The sequence below is a fragment of the Semicossyphus pulcher genome, unplaced genomic scaffold, assembly GCF_022749685.1.
Source record: "Semicossyphus pulcher isolate SPU_LCO1_2020_fin unplaced genomic scaffold, fSemPul1.0.p SCAF_1, whole genome shotgun sequence".
Classification (NCBI taxonomy): domain Eukaryota; kingdom Metazoa; phylum Chordata; class Actinopteri; order Labriformes; family Labridae; genus Semicossyphus; species Semicossyphus pulcher.
Genome location: NW_027211603.1, coordinates 6,204,869 through 6,223,293, shown reverse-complemented (window position 1 = coordinate 6,223,293; position 18,425 = coordinate 6,204,869). Strand labels below are relative to the sequence as shown.

The window sequence follows — 18,425 nt, the reverse complement described above, 5'->3', positions numbered from 1 at the left end:
GACTCTAGCATTATAAAACTAGAAGTTAGAAAGGCACCTTGCTTGCTAAACTAAAAATATTTGTTGCATATTCTGATGTGCAGAATCACACCACACTCTGAAATCTTCCTCATGCAAGTTGAGACAGATTTCCAATCTCGTTGCTCACACTTATCAGCATATTTTAACACTTTTCCCTCTTCTGCTTCACGTCTTCTTTTTTGGCTATTTTTTGCACAACATAATCCGCAATAAATATTTACATTTTAACAAGAAGGTGCTTTTAATATCTTTGATTCACCCTGGGAGCCCAGTTTTCCCACAGAATCCCACAGCATGTGAGAATTCTGAAGCGGATACAGTATTTCAGTGTTATGCTAAACGTCTGTGGCATTTGCATGCTGCAGGGTGTTCATTTTAATCTTGTATCTCGGCAGGTGTGATAAATACCATTTAACAGAACATAAATGTCAAATGCACACTATAAAACGTGCAACAGGGATTTGCCAGAGGTCTTGGGAAAATGGCAGGAATGTCACTTTAAACGTTGCTGGACTATTGTTTTTCTCAGTTTAGCCGGTTTGGATGATGAACAGAAAACCATGTGACTGTGCATAATAATATTAATAATAACAGGAGTAATATATTTTATAGTACAAGAAGTGCAGCTCCAAGGACTTTACAATGAGGAAAATACATGCACCATGCACTCCAGAGAAAAGGGGAAATAATGAACATAACACTGGGTCGAAAGCCATGATTAATGGAAAATAAAACCCACATGATAGTAATAGAAACATTACATGCACCAAGTGCTTCATGTAAGAAGCAAGGACGATTACAGGACAGGCTTTTCATTAGCATGCATTGAAAGTCCCAGAAGAATTCCAGGGCTACTGTTGCGCTCTCAATGCAGCCAAACAGGCTTCATGCAGATTTGTTGATAAGCAGTTTAGTAGCAGAACAAGCCGTGTTCTTTATGAATAGTATGAGGATACCAATTTGGGACAATACAGTAAAATAGAGCATGTGCATTACCAATAACACAACATCTCCGCAGTGGATGTTTCTACCAGCCGACTTGGGCTCCGGTTTAGACACAGCAGCTTGCAGCTGTTTGGTGTAAGATTCTGTTTGAGCTCAGTTTATTCAACAGACATCCAGATGTGCCTGTGAAGCATGACCACTTTCCTGCAAAGCCACATTGGCAACAGGAGCGCCATTTAACGTGATTTTATGTCTTGGATGTATCAGTAGTTATTTATGTTTTATTTTGAGATCATTTTTCTTGGCTTTTGCCTTTATTTATAGGACAGCTGCAGAGAGACAGGACGTGGTGGGAGTAGAGAGTGGGGGGATGACATGCACCAAATGATCGGCAGACCGGGAGTCGAGCCTGCGCCCAGTGCTTCGAGGACTGTATCCTCTGTTTATGGGACACCTGCTCTACCAACTGAGCGAAAAAAAGTGCCCCATTTATTAGTATTTACATGCATATTCATATGCTTTCACTATAATTACTGTTCCTTCTGGGTTTCAAGCAGAAAAACAATCTACTTTTATGTGCCATTTAAATTCTATTAGAAGACAGATTTTATGAAAGCAACAAGATCATTTCTAAAATGATGAAAATCAACCTGTTTTCCGTGTCGTACTGCTGACAACAAAAGTCGGACAGGTTTTAATTATATTTGTCATAATTGCCAGAATGAGTAAAGTGAACATTTCCTGTTGCCACTGAATGCCTCTCATGAATTGAGTTATTACACTTTCTAAAACCTAAATCAAAATAACCTATCATTACGAGCAGAGTATCATCTGCATGCGTAGTTATCTTTTTGTCGACAACAAAAGCTTTGGTTTACACATAATTGCACTTGAAATGACTGGAGCTCAAATCATAACTTGATAAATTGATTTGTAGCTCAATGGAAAAACTAATCAGCAAATGTTTTGACATAATAATAATCACTTCTCATTAGGCACAAACATGTCAAACATTCACTGATTCCAGCTCCTCAAATGTGACGATTTGCTTCTTTTTCTTAAATGACAGTAACCTTAAAAGGCCAGTTCGCTGATTTTTAACCTCACTCCTATCATGCTAGTATGGGGAGCTAATGCCGTTATGGTGGAAAAAAACGCAATTTCACTCTTTGCCTTTGGAGGACGCTAAACACCTCTCCAATGGGCCCAAGAAAACCTCCACCAGACTACGTAAAACGCACCATCTGGCGGAGGCCAGGGAGCTTGCTAAACACCCGCCAGTGACTTCATGTCTTGTTCAAAATCGTCAGGTTTTTAGATCCACCGGAATATTCTCGTCGTATTTTGAATTCTGTACCGCTCTGACCTATTGCCTGCAGCGAAACGGTAGTATTTCACTCCAGCGTCTCTCGCTGGGCTGTTCCCTTTAGAGAGAGGGGCGCAATGCATTCTGGGTGTTGTAGAATGGGTGAAACCACAAGCTGGTTTTACAACTTTCTCCACAGCTATGGCGCCAATTTCAAATATTATTGCTTCTATCGATTATAGAGAACACCAGCTTTGACTGACAGAGGCTTTTTCCAGGGGTGAATTGCTTCTTTAATATCTTTGGGTTTTTACTGCTGGTGAAACAAAAGAAGCTGCTTCAACACATCAGCTTTGGCTCTTAGAAGTGGTGACAGCAATTTTCAACATTTTATTTTTAGATTGTTATAATAAATTGATTTAATTTGCCGAATAGCTTTTAAGATACCTGTTTGACTATAATCAGAATTACAGGGACGGTCCAGTGGGTAGCATAGATGAATAGATAATGAAGATACTGTGGCTGGAATGCCAGGTAGATAGATGATAGATAAGTACATGTGCTCGGCTTATTATGCCTTTGTCCAATCTTATTAATTTTTGTGTGGGGGGTTGGGGGAGGAGGAGAAGGACACAAAGCTTTCTACAGCTATTCCTGAGAGTTTCAATTAAGTGTTGAGGCGAGGAGGCGAGAGAGCCGGCTGCTGGGTGATGAGCGTGGATCACTGAGGGGCTCGTGTGACAGGTGACGGAGCTGGTTAGTGCAGGCCGGATGTTGATGGTCAGGTCAGCTCTGTCTTACCGTGGCCTGCTGCTTCTCCGCTCTCTCATTTGCCTCATCCAGCTGCTTCTGCAAGGCTGCCTGGAGGGACTTCATCTCCTCTCTGTCAAGTGAGAGAGAAGTGAGAAACACTCGGTTAGCACAGCCTCCTCTCACCCTCAGAGGCCTCCACCACACTGCTATAAAATGACTTTCTTAAATATATAACTGTTGAGAGACACTTCACTCTTACGTTAACTTCTGTTAAAAAAACCCCACAGAAATCTATTACATTGCATGAAATCACGTCTTGTTTTTTAACAACACATTTTGGTTTTACCTTTCCACACAGTGCTCGGGCCACACTACCAACCCTTAGCTGTGTTTGATGGCTAACAAGCTGAACTGTTGACTCTCCCATGTGTGTGAGCTGCAAGCCCTATCCTAGTTTGCCTTTGATAAGAGCCATTAAGAACCAAATGTCTTGTTTAATCTCATTATAAACTCATGAGGTTTTTTTTTCTTTGAGTCAGTGACAGAATCAGCTTTATTTTCCAAGTAATTGTTCAAATACAAGGCATTTTAGTCCAGTTTAACTTTAGCTCTTTGGACACTTAAGACAAGGACAACAAGCTGAACAAGGTAACACAATCAATAAAAATAACATTACTATGTACAAGCCTACAAATAAAAATGTATTTAATAACAGTTCCTCTCTGGTGAATGTGACCAGAGAGGAGAGCAGGAGACAAATGTACAAAAACACAAAAATTACAAGAAAGTGCAGCACTGAGGCTGTGTCCCAACCAAGGGGCTGCAGCCTTCAAAGGAGGCGGTCTACTGAGGATGCTCCATTCGTAGCCTGCATAGATCGCTAAAGCCGAACTGAAATGAGACGGTCTGGTCTACGGAGGATTTCCTGTTCGTGTCACCAGCTTCTCCTGCCCTTATCCTTACATCACCAAACGCTACTCCTGTCGCCTAGCAACAGGTAGCTAAAGGGCTAACTAGCTAGCATAACTAACGTTATGTAACTTGACCTATTGTTTTAAAGATAATGTGTTTTGGGGCAAGTTGAAACCAAAATATTTTACATCTAAAGTGTATTCCTCGGCCGCGTAAGAGTCCACCATCTCGTTTGAAATGGTGCCCAATGCATCTCTGGATAGGTTGGGCATCCTCTTTTTCCCAGGCCGCAAAGGATCCATCAGGTGCATCCTTTGTGGCCCAACAAAAGGACGCATTTGTCAGCCGCATCGGAAGGACAGCCTTCGATGTGCCACTGTGACGCAATCAGCCTTCAAATACAGCCTTCGAAGGCTGCAGCCCCTGGATTGGGACACAGCTATAGACTTGTAACATTAGTGAAAGGTGCGATATTGGTGGTATGATAACAATCTGAGTAACCAAACTCATTTTCAAATTTCTGCTGAGTATTCTGCAGGAAAAATATGTTTTGTGTGAGCCATAGCGCTCTGAAATGAAAACTAAGAGATTCTGTGACGTACAGCCGCTGCTCAGGTTTGCAGCTAAACCTTTTGCCAAGAGTTGCTTTTGTCTCATTGTCTAATCCTCATTTAAATTCACGTTTTAAAATCTGAAAGACTTTTGTAACATTTTTCTTTCTTTGGTCCTAAGACGTCATGTTTGAAACTTTAATGTGTCCATGTTTACTTTAAAGGTCGAGCTGCAGCTAACCTTTCACACAAACGGCTGGCTATACCCAACATAATGCACTGATTAACAAACTCACCAAGACAAATAAAGCCCACATGGAAAAGACGACTACATTTAAGTTTAATGTATAAAGAAAATACAGTGTGCAGTTTTCATTGTGTTGCATAATGTAGCAGCCTTTGAGCATTTGTCACACTCCACACTGATTTTATGCATTCTGTATGAAGAGTGCTTCTGCATTCATTATGCCTTTAACATAAATGTTAATGCATTTGAATGCAATTGGTATTTCAGCGCCGTTTGAAGCTCCTGTGCAGGGATAACAGCAATGCACACTGAATTATGAATCAAGTGGGCAAGTGATGTGGGTCAGTGGATTCAAAAACGCTTGTAGAAATCACATCACAAGGCAGCCCAGTTAAATTCGAGGTAACAGTCTATTTACTGTTTCCAAGCCTGGCTGTAAGTTTGAAAGTATGTGACGTGGCTGCAGACGGGCAGCGGTGTAGTCATGCGGAAGCCTCTTTGAAGGGAATACAGCAACACTCAATGTTTGTGTGGAAAGGATCTCACTGCTCAACAGCCAGATACTCTTACATTTCATATGCCAATGGGCTTGTCTCTTGGCATAAGTTCAGCCTAGCAAACATTTTTCTCCACGGCGACCAGCCAACCACCCCTGCTTTGGCATTTCATTGATATTCCTATCTGCTGCATCCAAGGCTTGGAAACATTTTGCATAAACAAGATTCACACTGGCCAAACTGACAGGAAAGGGCACAGTAAAATGTGAGATTGAGTAGCGATTATACAACAAGTGAGTACAAACAGATTGACAGCTGGTTGAAAATCGCAGCTGAATAAATTGATTCTATTTTAAAACCTTAACATGTATATTTTTACTGTCTGCACCGTCTCTGTGGGGAAATATTTTTGTTGCTTTACAGTTTGTAGCAAAATTATTCCCAGAAAGCAATCAAACACCCGTTAAGAGTTGTCAAAAATAAACGAGTTGCAATGAATCACCTGTCTGAATCCCCCATGATGCAGTCAGCTGGTAATCACACTTGGCAGACATGGAACTCCAAAGATGGATTAATACCACTTTGAAAAAATAGCACCTCACAAATGCTAGCTAGGCAACATTGACTAAAGCTGCTGCTTTATGGTTTTTAGCTTGATGACATGTGAGAGCTGCCACGGGCCGTTGATAGGCTATTGATTGGCTATCAAGATACTGCACACAGGAGGGCTGGACTTCAATCTGGCTGACATTACAGAGAGCATGAAGGCCACAAATGACTCCTAATCATTAAAAGTCTCATTACACACAACATTAATCAGACAAGCCTAACAGGTAAAGCACTTTAGGTAAACACTTTTAAAGATCACCTGCGAGAAGATAAAGCGCCTGATGTTTCATGCGCTTATTCATGAAAAAGGAGGCACTTGTTTTATTTCATACTAGAAGGTTTTATGATTGGAAGACATTGCCCACCTGCATGTGTGTGTAAACTGCCTTGTATAAGCAGAGCAGGTAACACCTTAGAACAGCACTAACAATGAATGGTCCATTATTTAAAGGCGCTGAAACCTTATTTTGTCAACCTGTTTCTTGCCTCAAGTGATACAATCTAATAAAACCACTCGACTTTCTCCCAAAGGTACAACAATGTTGTTTATTTTACATTTGAAGGGGTCGGGAGGCCGTTAGACAACAGTGATGTCACTTACTTGCACTCACTGAAAGGATTTACCAACATTTGAATCAGAATGTGATGGTCGTTGTGGTGTAGTTGATGCCAGGGCAATATTAATTAACTTTTGATCAGATATTTGATGATATTAAGATTTTGTTGTTGTTTGTGGAGTACAGGACCCCCCCCCTTCCTCAGGGGTTCCTCAGGGAGTTCTGTGTGGTCCTCAGCTATTTATTTGTTTCAAAAATTCCAGCCTTTGGTACCACTATGACAGAATGTAGGAATATTTTGGTCACTGGTTCAATATACTTGCTGTGATAAAATATCTTAAAGCAAAATCCTTTAAATGTGGGATCATGACACACATTTTTACCAAGTACAGATTAAATGTGTGTGTTTAGAGGTCTTTGAGGTGAAAAAGTTTGAAAACCGTCTGGTTGTTGAACTGCACTGACATATCCATGTTGTATTAACAGTATTTTGTGACTGATTGCGACCAGCAAATTCAGCACTTTATACTTGCAATTGGATGATTGGAAAATGTCAACATGGGACCAATGTTGTTTTTCCTGAGTCTGCAACATGCAATGACCTCCCTTTGACACACCCTATGTAGGCTCTTTGTAGTTTATCGTCTTGTGTCTGTGTCTCCCTGCAAGGCCAATTGCCCTTTGGGGACAAATAAAGTTTACAGTGAAAGAGGAAGACCACACACACACACACACACACACACACAGAGCCCTGAAGAAACAGACTACCTGAGTTAACATAGAAATATACGACTCTCCTGGACAATGTAACAAACCTGTAGGTATTATGGTTTAAACATCGGTTTAACTCCTTCAGTTTGATGTCTGAGAAATCGTGTTTTTCTGTGGCGGCTTTGACGGCCCAAAACACAACAGAAACCGTGAGCTTTGGCTGCTTCCACCAGCTGTTAGCCATGTCTGCAACACATTTTTAAACTTTGATTGGATGCGTCTTGAAGTAATGCATCTTGGGAAACATAGCTGACGTCTACCCTGAAGTTTTTATGTAACCAGACTTTTACCTCTGACTTTTTATCAAAGGACCAGATATTTTCTGAAACCTTTGTTCATCTTTGGTACAGATGACTCAAGCTGGAGAGTTTCATGCCAATCCAAGCTGTGAAAAGCTCCATCTGTGAGTCATGTAACATTGTCTGACTTTTGGATCCAGGTGTGTCTAAAATAGCTCCGTCTTCTTCACAGCTCTATCGAGATTTTGTTGGGATTTGAAGCAAAGTTTTTGCAGGTTTAAATATGTTATAACTACAATGTAACGCTTGCATAACACTTAATTCACAGTGGAGGTGCTGATGTTGCTTTAGATTTAAATAATTCATCAGCCATTACGGAGGGTGTAATAAATTCCTAACCTACATTGAGACGACATTTGTAAGCAGCACGGTACTGTTGGTAACTCGTGTCAAAGTCATTCATGTTGCCTCACTTTACCTCTGTTTGTGGCTGAGCTCCAGAATCCTCTGCACATCCTTCTTGGCCACTGAGTCATCATTTTTCAGCGACTGAAAGAGAACAGAAGACACGCTGTCATGTAATATGCAGAAGTATGTGTTTCCTAGAAAACAAACTCCAAAATAGGAGTTATTTCAAAGCACCTACAGTAGACAGGGCGGGGTAAATATACTGCACTCGCTTGCCTTGAAGTGTAAAGTAAATGTTTCCAAATTTAACCAGGTTTCTTCAAGGTTGCAAGTTCCTTCAAGGAACATTAGAAAGCTTCTGTGTTAACTGTGCGAGTCATCAGGGGATTTAAAAACTGTAACGCAATGTCAAAAGCACAGAAACATGAAGTAATTGAACCAGATATTGTAAAATAATGAAGCAGATGTAAAATGTTGTTGATGCCTGAAAACATCACATAGCCTATAACAATCTGGAAAGCTAACGAGGGCGCAGGCAGGCGAGCAGACCGGGTTCACATGGCGCCTCAGCACCTGCCTGATGGGTAATTATAGATTAGTGAAGTCTCTGATCGCCCAACAAGCCCTCCAAGATATTTTGTATTTGTTATGAGCTGAACAGTAATTTCCAGACTTCTGAGAAAATGTGGACTCAAAGGGAGTGATATCTTCTCTTTAAATTGTGCTTGAAGGAGGTAATTAACACCGCATTTCCATAAACCCTGTTCCCTCCTGTCGCAGAGGAGATGTTTCTCCCCCTCCCTCCCCCATCCCTCGTTTCACTTCATCTACATTTATGTTAAAGAGTAAGAATAGTGAAAGGAGCCAACTCTGTACTGTATATTCCCTTCAGATAAGTTCATGTTATGCTGAAACCGTGCAGTTAGATATAAAAACACTTTGGGATTGATATTAAAATCAGTTCCTGTCTTCGCTCTCTGGCGATATCCTCTGAAATTCAATGATTTGTATCATTAGTCGTAGAGTCCCTCCTGCATCACCGTCAACAAAACATTTTATAGTTTTTAACAAGGCTTTTTTGGCTTCTGAAAACTGCTTACTGTTGCCAAAAAGTTTACAGTTTGGATGTCAGAATCCCTCAAATATACATTCTGGACATTTTCCAATGCAGACCATAGATTGGTGGAGTGAAGCAGTCAACAAGCTCACAGAGAGCTCATGGTGTCATGATGTCAAACCAACCATCCATCCTGCTTATCCTGTTCAGGGTTATGGGGGGGCTGGAGCCTATCCCAGCTGTCATTGGGCGAGTGGGGGTTGTACACCCTGGACTGATCTCCAGTCAATCACAGGGCTGACACATAGAGAGATGCTGTGTTTCGAAATGCCATACTATACTAGCAGTACGTCCTGATGTAGTATGCAGTATGCAAACAAAAGCAAAATGTGCAGTATGCCAAAAATGCCAGGATGTTGTACTGATTGAGTAGTGAGATAATCTCCAGTATGCATCGGACCAGTCTACCTCGCCTGCTGTATCCCACAATGCAAAGCGCTGGAACTTTACAGCAGCAGTTGAAATGAGGGACAGCAGCAGCATTCCAGCAGAAGGGGGCGCTATAGCTAAACAAGTGGCATTATTGTTTACTTCCGCCTGGCGTAGAATACTGCAAAATTAATTTGAAAAGCTCCTCCATACTACAGACTACCGCTGAACGCAGTGTGCAGTATATAGCATATAGTGTATAGTATGTAGTATATAGTACGGCATTTCGAACACAGCCACAGACAACCTTACACACTCACTCTCACACCTGCGGGCAATTTAGAATCACTAATGAACCTAACGAGCATCTTTGGACTGTGGGAGGAAGCCGGAGGGAACCCACACATGCACGGAGAGGACATGCAAACTCCACACAGAAAGGCCCACTGTGTGAGAACTGGGATTCAAACTAGGAACCTTCTAGCTGTGAGGCGACAGAGCTAACCACTGCACCACTATGCAGCCACATTCCACTGTCATGAAATTTAAATCATAGTTAAAGCATGCTAGATATCTTCAGCATAAATTATTGTAGTTTTTTGATATTTTTCATGTGTTGTAGTTATTTTAGTTGCGTGATTTCAGTGTTTAATCATGTTGGCAGTTCCTTAAAAACCTCTTCTTATTGAGTTGTAGTGCTTTGAAAGTCCAACATAAAAGAAATGAAGTGTTAATTACCTGTTTTAAGTACAGTTTTGAGGAACTGAAGATTGTTGTGACTTCAATGAGTACTTAGTTGTGAGTATGTGCTGATAATTTCAGTTTCATTGTTTTTTTTTTAAGTTTACTGGATCACATAACTAAGTCAGTCAGTCAGTAAGTAAAGCTTTATTTATAGAGCACTTTTTAAAACACCAGGTTACAAAGTGCTTTACAAACACAGGAATAAAAACACAACACAAATCAAGTTAAACAAGGAAAAAAATAAGAAAAACAAGAACAAACTTAAACACAACAAAGGGATGGAGAGCTACAAGAAGGCTTGTCTATACAAATGAGTTTTTAGCAGCTTCTTGAAACTGTCCACAGATTCAGCAGATCTGATGGATTGTGGGAGATGATTCCAGAGAGTCGGGGTTAAAACAACAAATGCGCGATCACCTTTTGTTCTGGTATTAGAACGTCGGATTGATAGCAGGCCGAGGCTAGAGGATCGGAGTAGAATATGGGACGAGAAGGTCCTGAAATGTAACTGGGGGCGAGGTCATGCAGGGCTTTATATGTAATTGACAGTAGTTTATTCTGAATTTTACAGGAAGCCTCCAATGCATCCCTCCATTGGCTTCTTATATGTGCTTGTCCATCACATATATCGCTGTTCTATTGTCATACTCCTGTTTGTTGAAAGTACACGAGGATCTTCTTCATAAGACTGAAGAGGTAGTGGCCCCTAAAGGAAGGGTCTACAATCTCTTTCATGCGCAAATCCCTGCAGGCTACGTGACTACGACATTGAATATCACCGTCAAGACAGCTACTTTTAACTTCCGTGCACATGTCACATGAAGTTACTTCTCAAAGTACAATCCAAATTGTTGCTTAAGCCTGCAGTAAGGTGCGGGGTGAAAGAAGTCCTGTTATTGTACTTGCTTCATAAGATCTCACCCCCGAGCTGCTGCCAAGACTGATTCCCCATCACACAGGGCTTCATTATTAGGGTCCCTGACCTCCACCTGTGGGCAACTCATTAAAACTATAAACACTTGCTCCATCAAATCTTTCCAGAAATACTTAATGCCTCCCCCTGTTGACTTGACTCTCTTTTTAAAGTTGATTATTTTTATGTAGATGATGTTTCCCCCCCTGAAGAATAGATTAATTCACCAGCACACTTTCCAAATCTGAACCAACCTCTGGCCTGCCCAGCGTGCTGGCTCAGGGCCCGGGGCCAAGATGGATGCCAACCCAGCAAGCCTGGAGTGAATAGACATCAAAGCGTGCCCCGGGGATGATGATAGCCAGACTACATGATCTGTTTCCCCAACGCACGGGTCATCTCACCCAAACACACACACACACACACACATGCAGGAAAAAAAAAGTCTGCATATCAATTTTCTGATTATTGATTTTCCGACAATTCTATTGGCCGTAAAAAGTTGCCTGAAGCCTGAAAACATCAACACCCTGCAAAGACGAAAACATCAGTCGAAGTGCAGCTTTGGGAGCGATGCACAGAAATTGCTCCCAAGGGCTAAATGTCAAACAGGGAAGCATGTTTTGCAAGATCATTGTTGCGTAAACTAACACGACCCCAAAATACTAAATGATTAAATATCTGAATGTTTAATTGGGTTTCTGTTCATTTCTTGTCATTGCCAAGAGCTGTAATGAAGTTGACCTAAAGTGACTGGTGAGAAGTGATGTGCAGTATCTGGCACAGAGATAATTGTATTTTGCAAAATGCTCACAGAATTGTAATATCTACAGTATAATAAGGTGCTTTACTTGATAAAATGTCCAAGCCTGGTATTTGGGGGAACCAACAGATTCCTCCCTCTGCAGCCGGGTTAGTAATCCTCATTATCCTCCAACTAAATTTGTCTTAACAACCTATTTTTATTCTTTATGCAAAATCACCCTCTCGCTGTGAGAGGTGGGTATATATTTTTGTTTTCAGGCTGAATTTAATAAGGCCAAAAACATTCGTAGCACAGATGTAAGTAGGGTTTGGTTGTATGAAAAACACTTTTAATTTAACACTAGAACCGCCAACGGGTAAAATTTACCCGCAGCTGTCTTTTGATTGTTTGTAACTTTTTTTCCAGGACATATTCAAGCCCCACCAGTGTTTGACTTTTCCTAAAAGTGTGTTCAGTAGCGCCCCCTATTGTTAAAAAATGTCAACATAAAGCCAGATTTTAAATTTATACCTATAACTGCCAGCGGGTCAAATTTACCCAGATGTAGAACGCTGTCATTTTCACGCTATTCAGTTCATGCGTCTAGATTGATACATTGTCTGTTGCTATGGCAACGCCTTTATTTCTACTACTGCATGTCATCAAGTTGCTCGTCAAGTCATAAACTCCAATTCAGCATGGATAAGAGGAAGAGATGCATGAATGTAAATCAGGCCTCAGATTGACTCCGTGCTTTGAGTGAAGGTGAGTCTGATGGTGGGGAGCTCTCTGGACTGTCTGCTGTTCCTTGGTTTGTTCTCTGCGAAGCACCTTGTTCACAAAGTGCTTTGCAAATAAAGTTTGTTATATATATATTTAATTGTCATGTTGTCGTTTTGTAAGCTGCATAAAGACACCACATCTAGCATTTCATTACACAACTTTGTGATGTAAAATGATAAATAAATGAACCTTGTACCTTGAAAATCAATACATTCTAATAGTGGGTAAATTTTACCCATTGGAGGTTTTAAGTATACTGAGACCCCTGGCGGTTCTAGTATAATTAAAATAAAACATAAAAAAGTTAAAATTGTATTTTAATTTTAAATCATGTTTTTTAGAATACATGTGTACCATTCAGCTTCCTGGTTCCAATCCCGGGTCTGACACGGGGGGCCTTTCTGTGTAGAGTTAGCATGTTCTCTCCGTGCATTCATGCGTTCCCTCCTGGTACTCCAGCATCCTCCCACAGTGCAAAGACATGCTCATTAGGTAAATTAGTGACTCTAAAATAATTGCCCGTAGGTGTTAATGGTTGTCTGTCTCTTTGCATCAGCCCTGTGATTGATAGGTGTACCCCACCTCTCACCCAGTGAAAGCTAGGACAGGCTCCAGCCCCCTGCGACCCTGAACAGGAAAAGCGGTATAGATAATGGACGGATGTGTACCATTCATTAATGAGAAATACAAGATATCTACACTTTTGAACATCCATGGCTTTTAGAGCTTTTTAAAGTAAAATCCGATCTAAATCTGATCTAGTTATTTACAATAACTGGTGTGTGCAGTGGCCCTCATGATGCCAGGTTGAGCTTACACCAGAGGTGGAACATAACAAAAAAACCTTTTCATTATCGTGACTCATCAGTCAGCCAAGCTCCACACAGTCTGGTATAATATCAGGAGACAAACAACTATGATGATTGGATTGTTTCATTGCAAATCAAATGACTGACTGTGTATCGGAAACATGAGATAATGTTGAAAACGATGAATAAATACCTTCATTTTCTTTACCTTGACAAGAGAAAAGCTAAAAGTAGCAGTTTCAGAACTTTCTAGACTCACGACATCTTGGGTATTATTTTTGTTGCTCAAACCATCAGTTTATGATATCATCTTTTCCTCAAAGGCGCCAGCTAAGAAGAGGTCACACAGGGCAAGAAACAAGTTGTTAAATCACACCACTGCATGTAAACAAGCAGACAGTTATATAAGACTTTTAAATATGAGAACTGAAAGGGATTGGACAAGTAATGCCGCTAATTATCCTTCATTTCAGAGGTGACACATGAACACAACACAACTATGTGTTGCAGATCAAAGTTGAACAAAAGTTGGGATGCAGACGCGTTTGAATGGCCAATTAGTGGTGATGCTATGTTCATAGAACTTTGCAATTATTTTGGTGAGGACAATGAAACTGATGAAGCTTTAAAAATAAAACACAAGTTGTAGAAACCGATAGTTTCCTTCTTGATGCAGTGTTAATATTTAAAGTTTAAGACTTTGAGGCCCTGCCAATCTTTCCCATTTCCTCTTTCATTCCCCTCTTCTCTAGAGCTCCTTGTTACTCCTGTTTTATTCAGGGCTAGAAAAGGTGGCTCACTACTAATTGATCTTCTTTCCCATCTGTGCATTGCTTATTCAGCAGCTCCATTTCCAGTAACATATCACATACAAAACAATGAGAGGGCTTACCAAATTGAAAAACATTTACACATTAATATTTTATGACAGCGAGTTCTTGTACAGCAGGTTGATTGGAAAATAAGCGAGAAGAGGCATTGGTTTCCTCAGACCACAGATGAAAACAGAGGCCGGTTATTATCTCCGGCCCAGAACTCGCGTCCTTCTAAGCCTTCTGGCTTTGCTGTATCTTTCAAAAGGAAACAGTAAAAAGTCCAACCTGAAGGTTGCCTTTTATGCTGTCCAACTCCTTTGATGTCTTGGAGAGCTGGTGCAGGATGCTGCTTCGTTCACTGAAGACTTCCTTTAGCTTCTTCTCCAGCCCATCGTAGCTTTGTCTGTGGAGAGAATGAGGGAGAGAGAATTCGCCATTAAACGGGTGCCACCGGCTGAGAGAATTGGTTCTTTATTGGCACCCTTGGGAGAAAAGGTGTTTTAAACTGGATTAAAAGCACCATCGTTAAAGCTAAAGGCTAGAGCAATAGGGGAGAAAACTAATATCTACTCAGCACAGTCCCAGGATGAATAAAAGAGGAAAAAAAAAAAGTCTTCCTTTCAATCAACCAATTTAGTGAGGGCTCGTTTTACAGAGATAGGTCTTTTGACCAGAGGTATGCCCCTTCAGATCCTTTTAAATATTCATGTAGTCCATCCAATTATTAAGAGAAAAACTGTACGAGGCACATTTTTCTTTTTGCAGAACCAAACTCCTTTTGAATGGCCTGCAAAGTTCTTGTCTTTTGTTTCTGAACTTCCAGAGAGGCTTCTATCACTCGCTATCATGCTTGTAGGAAGTGTATATAGCAATTATAAAAGATGTTCTTTTATTGTGAAGGACGTCCTGTTATCTCCACTGAGTGATGTACAGAAAAACTGGGCACAAAGAACCTCAGGGCACTAAAATAAGAGCTCAAGGGACCGGGTGTGCCGTGAGTGAACAGACAGAAGGAAGGAAAGGTCAGGAGTTGGCTAAAATATGACCCGACACATTTGGCATTTGGTGGCTCCGTTTCCTTTTTACCCTTTTAATTGACTCGATCGGAGATAAAGAGTTTACGAGTTACCATATGTTTCCTTTCACTGCCTGACACTAATATAAAAACTGAAGAATCTGTTTTTGGTTTAATCTGACATCCTTGTTTACTGACTCAAGGACAGCAGCAGCTCATCAGGGAGGTGTTTGTATCTGAATGTGGTTACTGGGCTAATAAAAAGAGCCTCCAAAGCTATAAATTTCCCCTAACGCCCATCAATTTGATTACTTTGAAGAGCCTTCTTATTGTAATTTTTTATATTAGCAGAAAAGACCCCTTCCACTCTTGTGTTCTGCAGATATCAGGGAGCTGACATGTAAAAAGAAAGGTCACGCACAAGTGACAGAATGTAATCCTGATAATAGAACTGGAATCAATTTGTTTTTTATGCTAGAAACTAGGTGTGTTTATGAGGAGAGAGGTGATTGAGGACAATTGCTCTCCCTCACAATCATCCTCATAAACGTCCTTTTCTTTTGGCCGTCGCTCTGCAACTATCGAAGAACAAACCTGACGGACAGCTCACGCAAAATGAGCCCCTGATCGAGGTGCACAAAGAATAAGCTCATTTCTCTTTCCATTTGGTCTGACACATAACATATTATTTAAATTAGAGAATGACGTATTGGGAAATACGCACACATCTGCTGTGTACATGAACCTCTTAGAAACATTCTTTACAAACATATCCCCACATATTGTAGGGATATTTCACCAACTTCTCAGTTTGGGATCAGTAAAGTCCATCCAGCCATCTGTCCATCTCTGCATATTAAATATATCAATGGTGGTTTTGCGCTGTTTCAGTATATCTTTACTTTCATACTTATTCTACCCTGATTGTTATAGCTTTATGATAAAATGTGGTCTACTTGCATTTCTATCAGTGTTAGATCGTCATATTTCCATTATTGATCTGTGTTCGATTGTCGTTTATTTCCAGCATAGTTTATAGATTATTCATATTTATATTGTGTTTCTTTACCGTAACCTTTCTGTAAGTTTTCATTTAATTTTTCAGGGTCACCTTTCATTTACTCGTGTGTTCATTTCTTGTTTAGTTTGGTTGACCTTTAGATTTTTTATATTTGTGACATTTGGTAACATTGACATTCATGTTTTAAACCTTCTTTTCTTTAAAATTTCTTCTTCTTTTCTTAGTCATGTGACCGGTGTCACACGACTTGATCAGGGTTAAATTGCTGCAGCTAGCAGCTTTTTTCATTTATGTCCTGATGAAGACTCTGCTGAGTCGAAACGCGTTGACTTAATCCAAGTTATAATAAAGGATCTTTATTCTACACCAGAGTGCCTCAGAGGCCTGTTGACAGCCTCGCCACACCTTGGATTTATTTACCGTCAGATAGCTGGACAGTCATTTTTTCTTTGTCTCTATCAAATATATTGATGTTGAAGATTTTGCTTACCAAACAGGCAAATGACAAATATTTTCATAAAATGCGATTTAATGGCATATTAATGTTATTACTAGCAAACAGGGTTGAGACTATAGTAAACCCAATTGGGGTGCACCATATAGACTCTTTTCAGCCAATACCGATACTGATCGGTATTGGCTGAAAAGATGAGATGAGATGAGAGAACAGATATTTCACATTTCAAAATAAGTTGATAACCAGTAGTGCTGATTTGAGGGTCAGAAAAGGTCAAGATGTAGGGAGCAAAGATGGAGGATTTCATATTTCATGCAGAATGTGCAGCCTTTAAGTGAAAATGACTGTTCTCCTCAGAAACTGTAAAAAGCATCCACATTTTGTTAGAGGACAACTAATCTTGCAACTCCCTTCCTTATTCACTCAAGCATATGTTTATGCACTATGGTGTAACAGAAGAAGTAAATACATAAGTTCATGTGGGACAACATATTATCAGGTATCAACATATACCAACCTAACTGTAATAAAGGTCAATAATTCATGTCCTGATATGGTTCAGTCTGAATACCCAATCAAAGCTCAAAGTGTTAGTTATTGATGAAGACATAACCACAACCCCGGCACGCACCAACAGCTTGTTTAATATTCACTTCTTTCTATATAACAAAATTCAAACGATCAGAAGCATCCTCTGTGTTTACCCTCTTATGTAATCATAAACTCCAAATGACAGCAGCAGCTTTAAGCAAAGCATCTGTACTTGATAGAGCTGAATAATTCCTCACTAGATCCGTGCTGGTGGTCACAAACACTCTCACTGATAGGAGAATCTGGCTGACCGTTTCTCACTTCTTACTCGCCATCTTAAAAAAAAAAAAAGAAAACGTACATGCACACGGATGAGTCCAAGTGCTGCCACATAACTCAGCGTCCATGGCTTTGTTTCAGCCCGGGCTGCCTTCCAAAAACCCTGCACCCCCCATGTCAGAGATGCCAGCAGCAGATCATACACAATAACACATAAATCACTGATAAAAAAAGCAACACCTGGGAAATAAATAAATAACACGGCACACTGAATCCCACACTCGACTCGCCACCATATGGCATTGGCGGGGAATTTATTGCAGGTTCATGCAACGGTGGAAGATGAGGTGAGAGATTCCTCCCTGTCTGCCATATTATTCATCATCCAATGGAACAGGCCCTGGGGTATCTGTGGAATAAATAAGACCCGTCATTTGGGGCCCACTGACACAGAAACGCGTACATCACAAGGTTCTTAGATAAAGTCTGGATTTTTTTTCTGCAAATCCACTATAAACGGCTCATTAGAAACTAACACTTGGTACCAGCTGCATGATTACACCATGACCTCCTAAGGGTCCAATGTTCCAGCAGCCTCCTCCCAAACAAAGACCCCCCTTTTCAAGACAGAGGGGAGTAATACTGAGGACCAGAACGCCTGACAAAAAGGCTTATGATCAGAAATGGCACCACCAGGCACTTGGTCATAAAGCAGCAGTGATGAGATAATGAAATCTTTCATTTCAGACATCTGCCGTTTGAAATCAGTCCCCGACCGTCCTCACAAAACTCATCAAACTCCCGACACTGAGTGGGAGGCATCATTTATTGGATCCGATTGAGAACAAATATTTCTTTACCCTTGGAGTCACAGCAGGTCTCTGAGTTATATGAGGCTGACCCTGCAGTGTGAAATAGAACCGCTGAGGCTAAAGGAAATGCCACTGAACACTACAGTCAACAATCAAGCAATGGCTCAATAAAGGAAGCCAAGGCTGTGGCATCAGGACC

General features: G+C 40.7%; 1 protein-coding gene across 1 annotated transcript in view; it reads right to left on the bottom strand.

Annotated features, from left to right (window-relative positions):
* The window catches only part of luzp2 (leucine zipper protein 2), a 189,030-nt gene that overhangs the window by 83,481 nt on the left and 87,124 nt on the right, over positions 1–18,425 (bottom strand). Inside the window, exons 2-4 of the mRNA XM_069657841.1 lie at positions 14,397–14,514; positions 7,887–7,957; positions 3,074–3,155 (exon numbers count right to left, since the gene is read on the bottom strand). Coding sequence (XP_069513942.1) covers positions 3,074–3,155; positions 7,887–7,957; positions 14,397–14,514 — 271 coding nt within the window. The remainder of the gene's footprint in view (positions 1–3,073; positions 3,156–7,886; positions 7,958–14,396; positions 14,515–18,425) is intronic.